This window comes from Bos grunniens, chromosome 4 (assembly GCF_055505025.1).
Source record: "Bos grunniens cultivar Pamir isolate PY7600 chromosome 4, Bosgru_T2T1.0, whole genome shotgun sequence".
Classification (NCBI taxonomy): Eukaryota; Metazoa; Chordata; class Mammalia; order Artiodactyla; family Bovidae; genus Bos; species Bos grunniens.
The window spans coordinates 25,810,585-25,827,323 of NC_141168.1; the positions used below are offsets into that span (position 1 = coordinate 25,810,585).

The following is a 16,739-nucleotide window of genomic DNA, read 5'->3' on the forward strand; positions in this document are numbered from 1 at the left end:
CACCACCCTTATGGCAGAAAGTGAAGAGGAACTCAAAAGCCTCTTGATGAAAGTGAAAGTGGAGAGTGAAAAAGTTGGCTTAAAGCTCAGCATTCAGAAAATGAAGATCATGGCATCTGGTCCCATCACTTCATGGGAAATAGATGGGGAAACAGTGGAAACAGTGTCAGACTTTATTTTTTTGGGCTCCAAAATCACTGCAGATGGTAACTGCAGCCATGAAATTAAAAGATGCTTACTCCTTGGAAGGAAAGTTATGACCAACCTAGATAGCGTATTCAAAAGCAGAGACATTACTTTGCCAAAAAAGGTCCATCTGGTCAAGGCTATGGTTTTTTTCTGTGGTCATGTATGGACGTGAGAGTTGGACTGTGAAGAAGGCGGAGCGCCGAAGAATCGATGTTTTTGAACTGTGGTGTTGGAGAAGACTCTTTTGAGAGTCCCTTGGACTGCAAGCAGATCCAACCAGTCCATTCTGAAGGAGATCAGTCCTGAGTGTTCTTTGGAAGGAATGATGCTAAAGCTGAAACTCCAGTACTTTGGACACCTCATGCGAAGAGTTGACTCATTGGAAAAGACTGATGCTGGGAGGGATTGGGGGCAGGAGGAGAAGGGGACGACAGAGGATGAGATGGCTGGATGTCATCACTGACTCGATGGACATGAGTCTGGGTGAACTCTGGTGTTGGTGATGGACAGGGAGGCCTGGCGTGCTGCGATTCATGGGGTCGCAAAGAGTCAGACACGACTGAGCGACTGAACTGAACTGAAGCTGGAATTCTGTCACCTCTACTAGCTTAGTTCATAGTAGCACTTCTAAGGCCCACTTGACTTTGCAATCCAGAATATCTGGCTCTAGGTGAGTGACCACACCATCGTGGTTATCCAGGTCATTAAGTCCTTTTTTGTATAGTTCTTGTGTGTGTTCTTGCCACCTCTTCTTAATCCCTTTTGCTTTTGTTAGGTCCTTGCCATTTATGTCTTCTATTGAGCCCATCTTTGCATGAAATGTTCCCTTGGTATCTCCAGTTTTCTTGAGGTGATCTCTAGTCTTCCCCATTCTGTTGTTTTTCTTCTATTTCTTTGTACTGTTCACTTAAGAAGGTGTCCTTGTCTCTCCTTGTTATTCTCTGAAACTCTACATTCAGTTGTGTGTATCTTTCCCTTTCTCCTTTGCCTTTCACTTCTCTTTTCTTAGCTATTTATCATATAATTGGAATCATAACAGCATGTAGCATTTTCATATTGGTTTCTTTTACTTCGTAATACGTTTTTAAGTTTCCTTTTTGTTTTTTTCATGGCTTCCTTTTAGCACTGAATCACTTTCTGTTGTTTGGATATCCCATAGTTTATCCATTCACCTACTAAACGACATCTTGATTACTTCCAATTTTGGCAATTATGAATCAAGCTGGTATAAAGTCAGGTTTCTGTGTGGACATAAGTTTTCAACTCCTGTGAATAAATGTCAAAGTGAGCAATTGCTGGATCACATGTTACGTGTATGTTTGTTTTTGTAAGAAACTGTCAAACTGTCTTCCAAAGAGGCTGTACAGTGTTTGCTCACCAACAGTGAGGAGAGATCCTGTGACTCCCCATCCTCGTCAGCACTTGGTGGTGTTGGTGTTCCTGATTTTGACCATTCTGTCAGTGGTGTAGTCATACCTTGTCTTATTAATAATTTAACTTTCCCTGATGAATATAACATTCAGCATCCTTTCATATACTTATTTGCCATCTGTTTTATCTTCTTAAGTGTAGTTATCTGCTAAAATCTTCGACCCATTTTAATATTATGTTTTCTTATTTTGATTCTAAAGAGGATTTTTTGGGTGTATTTTGGATCTTTTCTCAGTTATGTGTTCTGTAAATATTTTTCCCAGTCTGTGTTATCTTCTCATTCTCTTGACACTGTCTTTTGCAGAGCAGAAGTGTTGAATTATATTAAAGGCTGACCTATCGATTATTTCTTTCATGGATCTTGCCTTTGGGGTTGTATCTCACAAACCATCACCATACTAAATAAACATCATCTAGGTTTCCTTCTGTGTGTTCTACTAGGAACTTGATTGTTCTGCATTTTACATTTAGGTTTGTGATTGATTTTGAGATAATTTTGTGAGGAGAGTGTAAGGTTTGCATCTAGATTCAACTTCTTGGCTTGTGGTATCCAGTTCTGCCACCATTTGTTGAAGAGACTGTTTTCACTCCATTGTGTTGCCTTTGCTTCTTTGTCAAAGATGAGTTGGCTGTATTTATGTGAGTATATTTCTTGGTTGTCTCTTCTGTTGCATTGATGTATTTGTCCATTCTTTTGCCAATATCACACTGTCTTGTTACTTTTTACCACTTTTTTTTTTTTAACTCTTCACTCCTTGCTGTATTTCTGAGTTATTACCTAGAATAGTTTCTCTGTGCCTGAAAAATATACCTTTTAGAATCCCAACCTTTGTAGACTATAGATACTTTATCCTATGCAAGACCCTGAGCTTGTACTTCTGTGGCTGTGAGTTACTTATTTTTCCATCTTTGGCACCTGTGAATGTCCCTTCACTTTGCTTTTGGCTTCATATTAAAATCTTTTTGTTCCCATTTTATTCAGCATTTTTGTATTTGTTTAGGTCATATGTTTTACTTGTTAAAAACACATCTTTGTCAACACTGTATTATCACTCTTTTTAAGTTTTAGCCATTTTGGTAGGTGTGAGGTGATATCTGAAATGTGGCTATAATTTGTATTTCCCCAATGACTAAAGTGGTAAGCCTCAATTTTTTGTGCTTTAGCTACTTTTTTCATATCTCTAGTTTTATTCTGCTTCATGGTAGATTTTTATTACAAGGGAGTGTAAATTTTCTTTTGCTCTGAAATTTTGATTCTCATTTTTTGCTTTCTTCTCATAGTAGCTTCAGATGGATGTGGTATGCCTCATTCATCTGCCACGTGCTGCCTTTCTCTTTCTGGGGTGATTTTTTTCTGTGTTTAATCACCGTGAAGATCCTCACTCTGTTCTGTCTGTTCCTTCACGGGCTCAGTAGTCTCCAGCAGATCCTTTGTACCGCTCAGACTCAAGCTGGGTCTGAGGTATTTGAGTTTCACTACTCATAAGAAATTTGAAGTTACTTGATAAATAAGGAGGCAAGACAGGCGAGAGGAACCACTCCTTCTAGCATTGAGTATGGATGTTTATAAATAAAATTAGAAATCCAGGTAAGGAGACAGGGTGGGCAAAACTTAATTATTGCTAGTTTAACACTGATTTTGGATCCAGGTATCCATGTAGAAATCTTGATAATTGAAAATAGAAGTTAGTTATACAACTACAAATGCCTAAGGAAAAATATGCTAAACTGAGGAAAACACAGAGTCTGCATGTCTGTGTATATATTTTTAAAGAATGAAAAAATATTTTTTAGGACACGCCTTTAGCTCTCTGAAAAACCTCTCTTTGGACTCACTGTCAGAGTCACAGTGTGGGTGTTTCTGTATAAAGACCCATATAATGAATTGAATGTTTGTATTTTCATCTAGATGTTTTCCACTCTTAGTGCATCAGTTACTTGTGTTTAGGAAATAGTAGAATTCTGAACATTTTCTCATCTAGGCATTTCTCTGTCTCTCTCTTTTGTGGCTACACCCTGTAGCATGCAGGATCTTAGGTACCTGACTAGGGATTAAACCCAGGCCCCCAGCATTGGGAATGTGGTGTTTTAACCACTGGAATGCCACAGAAGTCCCCTCATCCAGACATTTTTATTTTTTTATTTATTTTTTTTTCCAACTACAATTTTATTTTATTTTTAAACTTTACAAAATTGTATTAGTTTTGCCAAATATCAAAAGGGTAGATGATAATCTTGTTAAGAATAGTTTTGTAAGTATATCTATTTGGGGTCCTCATTTCAAACAGTTTAAAAAACCATTTCCTTATGAATAACCTGTTGCCTTTTATAAATAATTTTTTAGCAAACATTGAGAAGAATGTGCTACCTTACCATCAAAGAAATGGCTACCATCTCTGAGGATGTGATAATTGTTACAAGCAGGTATGTGAATAGTTAAAACCTGGGATGGGATACTTAAATATTTAGTGGAGTATTTGTTGTCCTCTTTCTATTAATTTTACATTTTGACTGTAAGAAAGCCAATAAGAATTTAAAAAAGAATATAATGTCAAAGAGCATTCTTTTCTAAAATGTGGTTGTCATCCTATGAAAACCATCCCTGTCTGATAAAGCAAAAAAGGAAGTTACAAAGGCTAATGCTAATAGATTGATTACATTTAGAATCATAGTATGTCATCAAACAAAACTAAAAAGTAAATGATGCACTGAAATAAAATATTATTTAAAAATTTAAAATTTTATATTATAGTTGCTTTATGAAATAAAATATAAGTACATCAAAAGACTAATATCTATAATATATAAAGAACTCTTCTATTTCAAAAGTTATCTCCATGTGATAATTAATAAAATAACTAATATAAAGAATCTAAATATCTTTACTCATTCTCATTTAGTCATTTAGAATGACTAAATATACTAGTCATTCTCTAGTAACCAAAAAATGTAAATTAAAAATTCAAGAATGAGTTACAATATTTTTTTATGCTTTTAAATTCAAATTATTTAAACTAAAAAAAAAAACACCCCAAAAACCCGAGCAGCTCACCTATTTCACCCCTAGTCCCTGCCTCTGGCATCCACTAACCTGTTCTCTGTATCTATGAGCTTGGTTTTATATATGTATATTTATTTACTTATTTAAATTCCACATATAAGAACTATTATATGGTATTTGTCTCTGTCTGACTTATTTCACTTAACGTAAGGCTCTCAGGGTCCATACATATTGTCACAAATGGCAGGATTTCATTCTTTTTAATGGCTGAATAATATTCCAGTGCATATATGTACCTCAATTTCTTTATCCATTCATCTATTGATGGATACTTAGCTTGTTTCCATATCTTGGCAATTGTAAGTAATGCTGCAGTGAACATGGGAATGCGTATATATATTTGAATTAGTGTTATTGTTTTCTTCAGATGAATACCCAGAAATAGAATTGCTATATGGTAGTTCTATTTTCAGCTTTTTGAGGAATCTCCATACTGTTTTCCCTAATGGCTGTACCAGTTTACATTCCCACCAGCAGTGCAGAGGGTTCTCTTTTCTTCATGTCCTCAACGCTTGCTATTTCTGTGTTTTTGTTAATAGCCATTCTAATAGGTGTGAGGTGATAATCTTATTGTGGTTTTGATTTACATTCTCCTGATAACTAATGAAGTAGAGCATCTTTTCATGTACTTGTTGGCCATCTGTATGTCTTCTTTGGAAAAATGTCTATTCACATCTGCCCATTTTAAATCTTTTTTTTGTTTTTGCAGTGAGTTTATGAGTTCTGTATAAATTTTGGAAAATTACAATATTTTTGCCAATCACATTGGCAAAAAAGAAAAAAGTCAGTCAGTACTTGTAAGGGATATTGATTTTCTCGTAAACAGGAGGTAGAATAATGAATTGGTTCAGTTTTTCTAGAAAGCAGTGTGGCAGCATTTGTTGAATGTTTGAAAGGGTTTATCCCTTTAATCCAGTAATTCCACATCTATGAAATTATCCTCAGAAAACAATCAGAGATAGCATTCATTATTGATGAAATATTTTAATTTTTTGGATATATTTTTGAAACATCTTTAATGATATGAAAAAGTCCTCAGTACAGTACTGAATGAGAGTTGGATTCAAGTCTGTATATTCCTTATAGTCTTAAAAATATTCTAAGTATATTTATAAAAATTTATGGCTGAAAATACACTGATTCATTACCAGTAAGTTATCTCTGGGTGTTTGGAATTGTGGCTATTTATATTCTTTAAACTTTTGATAATTTTCAAATTTTCTAGAATGAGAATGTGTAATTTAGAGTCCTAAGACATTTAACAAATGTTATTTAGAAAAATAGTTATTAATAGTTATAGTTCATAGTTATTAATTATAACTCATTCAAGTGAATCTGATATTTGTATAGCAAAATAAATTTTGGAGGAGGATACTTATGCTTAACCAGCAGTTGTGTTGAAGTTTCAATTAGTAAAGCTTTCAGCTGAAAAGAACAGAGCCAGATGTAAATAGTAACACGTAAAATAGGCAGAGAAACTGGTGTTGTTTCAGTGGCTCAGCAGTGTCAGGGCTGACATGTCTTAAATTCTTTGGGACATCCTCACATTATTGCAAAATAGATGCCTGAATTACTGGCAATGCACCATTCAAGATGGGATGGGTACTGGGAAGGGGGCCAGAGAAAGCCAGCACCATCTGCCTCTTTCATCAGGTATGCAAAAGCTTTTCCCAAGGCAATTTTTAGATTTCATTGGCACAACTGTGTTATGACTAACCTTAGGAGGCCAGGAAAGTGAGTATTTAGCTTTTATAGCCCAAGGGGCAAGCTTGAGAGAAGGGATTGAAAATGGGTACTTAGTTAACTAAGATTAGTTAACTCACCACAAGTGGCACAAATAAAAAACAAAAACAAAGAAAATCTTCCCTGAGATTGCCGCTGCTGCTAAATTGCTTCAGTTGTGTCCGACTCTGTGCGACTCCATAGACGGCAGCCCACCAGGCTCCCCCGTCCCTGGGATTCTCCAGGCAAGAACACTGGAGTGGGTTGCCATTTCCTTCTCCAATGCATGAAGAGTGAAAGTGAAGTCACTCAGTCGTGTCCGACTCTTAGCAACCCCATGGACTGCAGCCTACCAGGCTCCTCCGTCCATGGGATTTTCCAGGCAAGAGTACTGGAGTGGGGTGCCATTGCCTTCTCCGACCGAGATTGCTAGTCTCCCTGAATAGTGGAAAAGTTAAAAATAGAGTATCAACTGTTGATTGAGGATTTTCATTCCTTCGAGTAGCTGGTAGGTAGTACTTCCACCTGAGTCCTGTTAGGCCGCTTTACATTATGGTTTGCTTCTTGTTTGTTTGAAGTGATTAGTAGATGTTGTGGGCAGAATAATATTCTTCCACCCACAAGGCCTCCCTGTCCTAATTCCTAGGACCTGTCAGTATGGTCCATGGCAAAGGGGAATTCCAGTTGCTAATCAGCAGATAGGGAGTATATCCTGGGTTATCCACGTGGGCGCAATACAAGGCTAAGTGCCCTTACGTAGAAGAGAGAGGCTGAAGAAAAGCCTCAGTAAAGGGATGTGATGGTGGAAGCAGGGCCACAGAGCTGCACTGTTTTTGCTGGATTTGGAGATGGAGGAAGGGGACCACAAACCAAGGAAATATGGGTAACCTCAGAAGTTGGAAAAGGCAGGGAAATGAATGAACCCCGACAGCCCCCAGAAAGGAATGCCTTCTTGCTCATACCTTGATCCTAGCCCACTGAGGCCTGTGTTGGACCTCACCTTACAGAACTGCAAGGTAAAGAAATGAATGTTGTCTTAAGCCTCTTAAGTTTGTGATAATTTGTTACAGCAACAATTGAAATCTACTGGATTTTGCAGTATACTAGTGTATTAGGTCAGTATCTTGTACACTTTAAAATTAGACAGTGTTATATGTCACTCACATCTCAAAACTGGAAAAAAGAAAACTAGTAAGAGGCTTTGATACCTGAAAGTGGGGGGCTGCTGTAACAAATACCTAAGAATGTGGAAATGGCTTTGTAATTGGGTAGTGAGCATGTGCTGGCAGAGTTTGGGGAGCATGATAGAAAAATTCTGCACTGCCTTGAACAAACTGTTAGTAGAAATATGACCATTAATGCCTCTTCTAGACTAAGAAGGAAGTGAGCAGCAGGATAGAGAAAACGTTTATCAGGTATCATTGTGAACAGACTGTTGACAGAAACATGGACATTAAAGGTGCTGGTGGTGAGGGCTCAGGAGAAAATGAGGAAGAAGTTTCTATTATTAATAGAAACTGGGGGACGGGGATCCTTGTTATAGTGTGGCAGGAAGCTTAGTCGCACTGTATCCTGCCCTAGGTGGAAAGAGGGGCTTGCAAACATGAATTTGGATATTTAACTGAGATTTCTAAGCAGAATGTTGAGGTGTGACTTGATTTCTCTCTTTGTCATTTAGTAAAATTTGGGAGTACAGTAAAAATTGAGGAGAGACCTGTTAAATGTGAACCAGGAGATCTTGATAAATACTGAATCGTTGGGTTGTACACCTGAAACTAATATAATGTTGTATGATCAATTACACCTCAAAAACACAACAAAAATAAAGCAGAAGTTGCTGATTTTGGAAATTCTCAGCCTACAAAAATGGCAGAGCATGCTCAAATCAAGAGATGTGTGTTTGGAAAGCATTCTTTAGAGGGAAAAAATCAGTTACTGTATAGCCTTTTGCTCAAACCTCAGATTAAAAGGTCAGAATATTCACTCACACAAACCACTCTGAGAGATCAAGGGTGTGACTCATAGATTCCCTCAGCATCTAAGCAGAAGCTGAAAATAGAGATGGGATTATCTAGGCAAGATCTGTGGAGGAACCTCTTGACTAGTGGAGTAAGTCTGTACAAATATGGTAGTCCCACAAGGCGCTTGAGAACCTTACACCAGCAGAAACACTGCCAGCGTGGACTGAAAGGACCAGAGACGAAGTGAAAGAGGGCTGTCAGAGCCCCAAAATTCTGCAGGCAGGAGACAGGCTGGTAAGACTCCTCAGCTTTAAACACAGGCTGCCCTTTATAAAAAGGAAGGATGGCTCAGAGGGCAGAGCTGCAGGCCCATAGGGTAGAGCTGAGAACCTAGTGAATTCTGCTTAGGACTTGAACCCTCTTCCTGTTTGCCTGGATGGATTTCAGAATCGTCTGGGGCCAGTAACTCTTTTTTAGCCTTCCATTTTCTCTTTTTGAATAGGAATGTTTGTGTGTGTTCTGTGATGCCAGGTCCCATCTTTGTGTTTCAGAGCAGGGAACTTGTTTTAAAGTTTAGCATGTCCACGGGTAGAGAGGAATTTTGCCTCAGGATAAATTATACCCTTTCTCACCCATCCCTTATGATTTTTGATAATAAGATTGGTGCTTTGAGTTGGGTGAGATTTAAGTGAGATTTTGGACTTTGAGCTAATGCTGTAATGTGTTGATTTGGGGGAATCTTGGCATGGGGTGAATGTATTTTGCCTATGAGATGGATGCAGGCCTGCTGACATGATTTTAGCCCAGTGAGACCAAGTTGGAATTCTAGCCCATAGGACTAACTATAAGATAATGTACTTTTATTATTTTAAGCCTCTAATTGTGGTCATTTGTTGTAGCAGGAATAGAAAACGAATGTATTAGATGACCATTCTGTATCCATAGGCAATTATGTTAGCATGGATATTGAGAAGATCTGAAAGCATACACTTCACTAAAGAATATATATAAAGAGCCAATAAGCACATGGCAATGTTCTCAATATTATTAGTCATCAGGGAAATGAAAAACTTGAGTAAGGTATCTTTCACATTCACTAAAATGGTTAAACCAGCAAAGCCTGACAGTACTAAATCAACAACCCTACTCCAGTATCCAGTGTATGGAGCAGTTGAAGCTGTCATAGATTGTAGATGGGAATGTAGAATGGTACAGCAACCTCAGAAAAGGTTTGGCAGTTGCTTATGAAGTTAAACATATACCTACCCTGTGACCAGTGATTTTACTGCTATATATTTACCCAAGAAAATGAAAATCTTTGACCACAGAAAAAGACTGTACAAGAATTTGATTGCAGCTTTGTGATAGCCCTAAACTAGAAACAATCCAAAGGTTCATCAACAGGAGGATGGCTAAACAAATTGTGTTTTATTAATATAGTGGATCACTACTGAGCAATAAAAAAGAACAAATTGCTGATTCAAGCAACAACACAGACACACCCCTAAAATAGTATGTTGGAACAAAAGAGGACACACAAAAAGAATGCTTGGATGACTCTTTTTATATAAATTCAAAGACCAGCCAAAACTCAGCTGTGGTGATAGAAACCAAAAGTCTGGTAGATTGGAGGAAACTGACTAGATGTGGGAATGAGGGAGCTTTCTGAGATGAAGGAAGTATACAGTATTTATTTTGGATAGAGCTTACATGAGTGACTCCAAATGCCATCTAACCAAACACTTAAGCTGACATTTTTTAATTGTATATAAATTAAAACTCATTTAAAGAAAAAACACAGATTTAGTTAGTGGCTTAAGGATGGTCAAGTATATGGACAGTCTGGTCACACTGTTTTACCCCTGTCTGATGAGACTCACCAGTGAAAGTCTGCATCTGAAGATTGCTTAGAATTCTGGGATTGAGTCCTGAGGACTGACCCATGGCTCACATGGCAAGTATCGTGGGGGAGTGGATATCAGTATGTGATTAGTTATATCCCTAGTCTCAGGAAATTTCACAGTCTCAGTTTAGAGACTGTGGTTTAGGAAGAAATAAGGGGGCTAAGGGCTATGGGAATGACTGTCTGGCAGGCAGTTTTGATATCAGTTGTGGGAATAATGTGAGGATGTGGGCAAGAGGAAGATAGTACTTTAGTTTCTGAAGGAAGCAAGAAGCTAAGACCATCCACAGACTTGGTAAGAAATATTCAAGCCTGAAACAGCCTTTCGATTTGAATGGTGATGCTGTCCCTGACATTATGTCTACCAGGACTTGGTGTAGAATAAGAAAGGAAGTGAGATACTATTCTAATTTGACTTAGCCATCACTCTAGTGAAACTTCTCTCTCAAAGATTTCTAGTAATCTCTTAATTGCAGAATCCCAAAAGCTGAGTTTTCAGTCCGTATTTTACTTGGCTACTCTCTTAGCTTTAATATGGTTAGACACTCCATGAAGTTCTACCATCTTTGGCTTTCAGAACAATAGAACTGAATTTTCTTGCATATCTGATTACTCCATTTTATTTTTTCCACAGAAGTGGCTGTTCTGTTCTTTATTCAGCTTACTGATTCAAATGCCAGTCTCTTCTGGAAAAAGCTCTCCTAGTCAGAGAAGGCAATGGCACCCCGCTCCAGTACTCTTGCCTGGAAAATCCCATGGACGGAGGAGCCTGGTGGGCTGCAGTCCATGGGGTCGCTGAGGGTCGGACACGACTAAGCGACTTCACTTTCACTTTTCATTTTCATGCATTGGAGAAGGAAATGGCAACCCACTCCAGTGTTCTTGCCTGGAGAATCCCAGGGACGGGGAGCCTGGTGGGCTGCCGTCTATGGGGTCGCACAGAGTCCGACATGACTGAAGCGACTTAGCAGCAGCAGCAGCAGACACACCCAGAAGTAATATTTTACCAGTTATCTGGGCATCCCTTAACTCAGTGAAGTTGACACAGAAAATTAACTGTCTCAGTGGGTTTAATGGGTGTTGTGAAACCTTTCTATATGCTGCTTTTCTTCCCTCTCTCCTGCCCAGTTGACACACACACTGCCCCAGTTTATTTCGATTCTTATTCTCTATTAAATACTTATTCTCTATTAAAATGAAATTGTGGAAGACTTTTGAGAGAAAATGATGAAAATGATGCCAAGTCATAAAATTCCCTTCTCTTCTTTAATGAACACCAGCGAGTAAAAGGGAAGGTCAGGGGACTTCTAATTTTAGCCAAGATGAAGTAAGGTCATGACAGGTCATCTATTCCAATAATTACAACAAAAACCTCTGGACAGAGGTATAGAAAGGTATACAGGTATACCTGAGGCCTTTGAATAATAACAGTGAATTAGATCATGGCATCCAGTCCCATCACTTCATGGCAAATAGATGGGGAAACAGTGGAAACAGTGAGAGACTTAATTATTTTGGGCTCCAAAATTACTACAGATGGTGACTGCAGCCATTAAACTAAAAGACACTTGCTCATTGAAAGAAAAGCTATGACCAACCTAGACAGCACATTAAAAAGCAGAGACATTACTTTGCCAACAAAGGTCTGTCTAGTCAAATCTATGGTTTTTCCAGTAGTCATGTATAGATGTGAGAGTTGGACCATAAAGAAGGCTGAGTGCCAAAGAATTGCTGCTTTTGAACTGTGGTGTTGAAAAAGACTCTTGAGAGTCCTTTGGACTGCAAGGAGGTCAAACCAGTCCATCCTAAAGGAAATTTGTCCTGAATATTCATTGGAAGGACTGATGCTGAAGTTGAAACTCCAATACTTTGGCCACCTGATGCAAAGAACTAACTCACTGGAAAAGACCCTGATGCTGGGAAAGACTGAAGGCAGGAGGAGAGGGGACAACAGAGGATTGAGATGGTTGGATGGCATCACCAACTTGATGGACATGAGTTTGAGCAAGCTCCAGGAGTTGGTGATGGACAGGGAAGCCTGGTGTGCTGCAATCCACTGGGTCGCAAAGAGTCAGACACGACTGAGTGACTGAACTGAATGAATAACAATATGGTGAGTTTCATGGTTATTTTGGACCAAGAATGGACTAATCCAAGAACTGTATGGTGGGAGGAGTCAACAAAGACTGAAGCCTGTCTCAATCCTGAGCACAGGTTAAAGACAAGACCTCTGCAAGCTGGAGAGCATGGGGGCAGAATCCTTGTTTGTTCTTGTTTTTCTCTTTACTTTCTGGTCTTGCTTGAGGCCAGCCCTAGTTCTGGAACATTACTGTGATGTGACAGCAGTATTTCAGACACCTGAAACCCTGAGATGTGCCATTTAAAACCACAATGAGATACCACTATACATCTTTGAATCAACTAAAAATTAAATAGACTCACTTTACCAAATATTACCAAGGATGTAGAGGAGTTGGATTTCCCATATGCTTCTGGTAGGAGTTAGTACCATAGACAAAGAGACCAGTGGAAACTATCACTATGGCTAGTAAAGCGTCACCTCAGCTGTATTGATCCACATTTTGTGGACTTCTCTGATACAAATGGAAAGTGCAGAATTAGACCCAAGTATATGTGAAAATTTAGTATATGATGAAGATGGCATCTCTAATCACTGGGGTAAACATGTACTTGATTTTTTTTTCTGTTTATTTATTTACTTTTCTTTACAATATTGTATTGGTTTTGCCATACATTGACTTGAATCTGCCATGCGTGTACATGTGTTCCCCATTCTGAACCCCCCTCCCACCTCCCTCCCCATCCCATCCCTCTGGGTTATCCCAGTGCACCAGCCCCGAGCACCCTGTATCATGCATCGAACCTGGACTGGCAATTTGTTTCACATATGATAATTTACATGTTTCAGTGCCATTCTTCCATATCATCCTGCCCTTGCCCTCTCCTACAGAGTCCAAAAGACTGTTCTATACATCTGTGTCTCTTTTGCTGTCTCACATACAGGGTTATCGTTACCATCTTTGTAAATTCCATATATATGCATTAGTATACTGTATTGGTGTTTTTCTTTCTGGCTTACTTCACTCTGTATAATAGGCTCCAGTTTCAAACATGTACTTTTAAAAAAGTAATTTATTTGGCTGTGCCGGGTTTTAGTTGTGGCATGCAGGATCTTTTTTTTTTTTTTTTGTAATTTATTTTTTAATTGAAGTATAACATTGCTTTACAATGTTGTGTTAGTTTCTGCCATACAACAGTGTAGATCAGCTGTAAATATACATATATCCCCTTCCTCCTGAGCCTCCTCCCGACCTCCCTCTCATTCCACCCTGGTACGTCATCACAGAGCATAGAGCTGAGCTCCCTGTGCTCTACAGCATCTTCCCACTAGCTATTTCTTCTGTACATGGCAGTGTATATATGTCCATGCTGCTTTTTCAGTTTGTCCCACCCTTTCCTTCACCTGCTGTGGACTCAAGTCTGTTCTCTACGTCTGTGTCTCTATTCCTGCCCTACAAATAGGTTCATCAGTACCATTTTTCTAGATTTCATATATTTGTATTAATATACAATATTTTTCTCTTTCCAGCTTAACGTGTACTTTTTTTATACATGATGCTGGGACAACTGAGTAGCCACTTATAAAAAGATAAAATTTGATCTGTATTTCACAACATATAAATAAGTAAACTCTGAAAAGATAAGGAATATAAATTTTAAAAGATGAAGCTATATAAGTACTAGAGGAAAACCTTGCTGTGGGGAAAAGGTTTGTAATTACCACTAAAATCCAGAGGCAGTGAAAGAAAGGGTTGATAAATTTGACTCCATAATTTTTTTTAAATTGCATGACCCAAACACCATAAAATAGAGAATAAACTAGAGGTTTGCAGTAGGTGCAAGTTGTTGTATAAACAGTTATTCTTGATTTATTGTCATGGTATCCTACATGACACTGCCACTCATTTTATGGCAAAAATGGAGTGATGTGGGTTCATGACAAGGGAGGAAGGCAGTAGTTCTGCTACATTGTGTGTCACCTAGAAGGAGACAGCCGGCTGCCGTGACGACATGGCCTGTTGACTACTCAGCTGAAGTAGTAGGTTGGAGGTAGACCCTGTGAGGTTGGGAATTCTCCTCCAAGATGCCATGTATGCACTGGATCAGTTGCCAGTGTATGGTACTGTCGCCAGTAAATAGACCAGGTGGGTCCAGAAATCCATAGTTAGAAATAGGACCAGCCCCTCTCCCTCACTCCCAGTGACCCACTTGGAGAATTTATTTTTCCACTTCTCACTCTAAGTATGGATTAGAGGTCCCAGTTCCCAGGGGACAATGTTTTCAAGGGATGAAAAAAGGGAAGCACTTAACCCATTGATCCCTGGTTCCCATTGGTTATGGATTATCTTCAGCTCAGAGTTGTCCCACACTTCTGGATGCTACATGTCTGAATAACAGGTTGGCAAACCTAAGGCATCACACACTCCAGAGTCAGAACAGCCCTGGAGCAGCAAGTGAACCAGTTAAACATTCAAAATGACGACTATTACTGGGTCACTTTGTGTTCTTCATGCCTAGTGGACCAGCAGGCAATGGGAGGCGGTGATGTACTTATAGAGGTAATTGACCTTGATTCCAACCAGGATCTAGGGTTGTTCATATAAAGGTGACAGAGAGGACTGTATCCAGAATTCAGAGTATTCACTCAAGTATATTTTGGTGCATTCATGCATGGGAAAGTGATGATTAGAGAACAACCAATGGTCCAACCAGGGTAAAACCAACAAAAGGTGTGGATCCCTTGGGATAAAGGTTTGAGTCACCTACCAGAGGCATAACCAAGATAAGATGAAGGTGCTGGCCAAGAGTGAGGGAAATACAGAATGGATGGTTATATGAAGGAGATGATGAGTATCGGTTATGGCTTTGAAATGAGCTGTAGCAGCAAGGATTCTACCATGTTCTACTCATCTTCCTGTCTCTCGTAGAAATAGTGAACGGTACCATCCTAAAGACTCAGTGATAGAGTAGATTCAATGGAAGACATGTTCCAACTTGAGGGGTACAAAGGATGAGCCATACTGGGTGCCGCTTTCAAGCCACCTCACGTTTCTTCAGCCTCGTCTTTGGTTCCAGTTGTGGCTGTGGTCAGCATTTCCACGAGGGCCCAGCTTACTTGCATCGATAGTGCTTCACTTGAAGCATGTCGTGAACGTTTTGCTTTCTGCCCTGAAATTTCTTGTACATACTCTGAAATCATATTTGTGAGTTAACATGTGAATGTTAAGAGAACGGGGAGTTAACTCTCTGGGGTTAACTCTCTACCAGGGGCGAAGAGCTTGTGGATAAATTCTTTTTCATTCCTTGAATGTGTGGTTGCTGAGATATATTTCATTAGGTTCCTCAGTAGGTTGCTCATTAAATAACCAGCTGCTTGTGGCAGTGATTCACTAGAGAAAACTTGTCTGGGTTGATTTTCCCTCCTCCTTTGTTTACTTCCTTATCTTTTACTTCTCCCTCAGAACACATTCCCAAATAAACTTATCTGTAGGTAAGCCTTTACTGTCAGGGCAGCCTAAGCTAAACAGAAATTCAGAGCAGCTGTTGGCAAACTGTAGCCAGTGGCCAAAGCTGTTGTACCATTTTGTAAGTTAAGTTTTTTTGGAATGTAGCCATGCCTTTTTAAAAAAATAATTTATTTATTTTACTTTACAATATTGTATTGGTTTTGCCATATATTGACTTGAGTCCACCGTGGGTGTACATGTGTTCCCCATCCTAAACCCCCTCCCACCTCCCTCCCCATACCATCCCTCTGGGTCATCCCAGTGCACCAGCCCCAAGAACTCTGTATCATGCATCAAACCTGGACTGGCAATTCGTTTCACATATGATATATTACATGTTTCAATGCCATTCTCCCATATCATCCCACCCTCGCCCTCTCCCACAGAGTCCAAAAGACTGTTCAGTACATCTGTGTCTCTTTTGCTGTCTCGCATACAGGGTTATTGTTACTTCCTTCTAAATTCCATATATATGCATTAGTATACTGTACTGGTGTTTTTCTTTCTGGCTTACTTCACTCTGTATAGTAGGCTCCAGTTTCATCCACCTCATTAGAACTGGTTCAAATGTGTTCTTTTTAATGGCTGAGTAATATTCCATTGTGTATATGTACCATAGCTTTCTTATCCATTCATCTGCTGATGGACATCTAGGTTGCTTCCATGTCCTGGCTATTATAAACAGTGCTCGGATGAACATTGGGGTACACATGTCTGTTTCAGTTCTGGTTTCCTCAGTGTGTATGCCCAGCAGTGTGATTGCTGGGTTGTACAGCAGTTCTATTTCCAGTTTTTTAAGGAATCTCCACACTGTTCTCCGTAGTGGCTGTACTAGTTTGCATTCCCACCAACAGTGTAAGAGGGTTCCCTTTTCTCCACACCCT

At 39.2% G+C, this 16,739-nt stretch overlaps 1 protein-coding gene across 12 annotated transcripts in view; it reads left to right on the forward strand.

The window, feature by feature from the left end:
* The window catches only part of COPG2 (coat protein complex I subunit gamma 2), a 185,166-nt gene that overhangs the window by 20,027 nt on the left and 148,400 nt on the right, over window positions 1-16,739 (forward strand). For 6 of the 12 annotated variants that reach the window (XR_015162144.1, XM_086395614.1, XM_086395621.1 and 3 more), the window contains one exon: window positions 3,965-4,044. Coding sequence is in view for 4 of the 12 variants with exons in the window: in XM_086395614.1 (XP_086251740.1) it covers window positions 3,965-4,044 (80 nt within the window). In the remaining 8 variants the exon portion in view is untranslated. Of the gene's footprint in view, window positions 1-3,964; window positions 4,045-6,191; window positions 6,335-7,175; window positions 7,420-8,573; window positions 8,659-16,739 lie in introns of those variants that run through there. The other 6 variants (XR_015162145.1, XM_086395617.1, XM_086395622.1 and 3 more) reach the window with 4 other exon arrangements.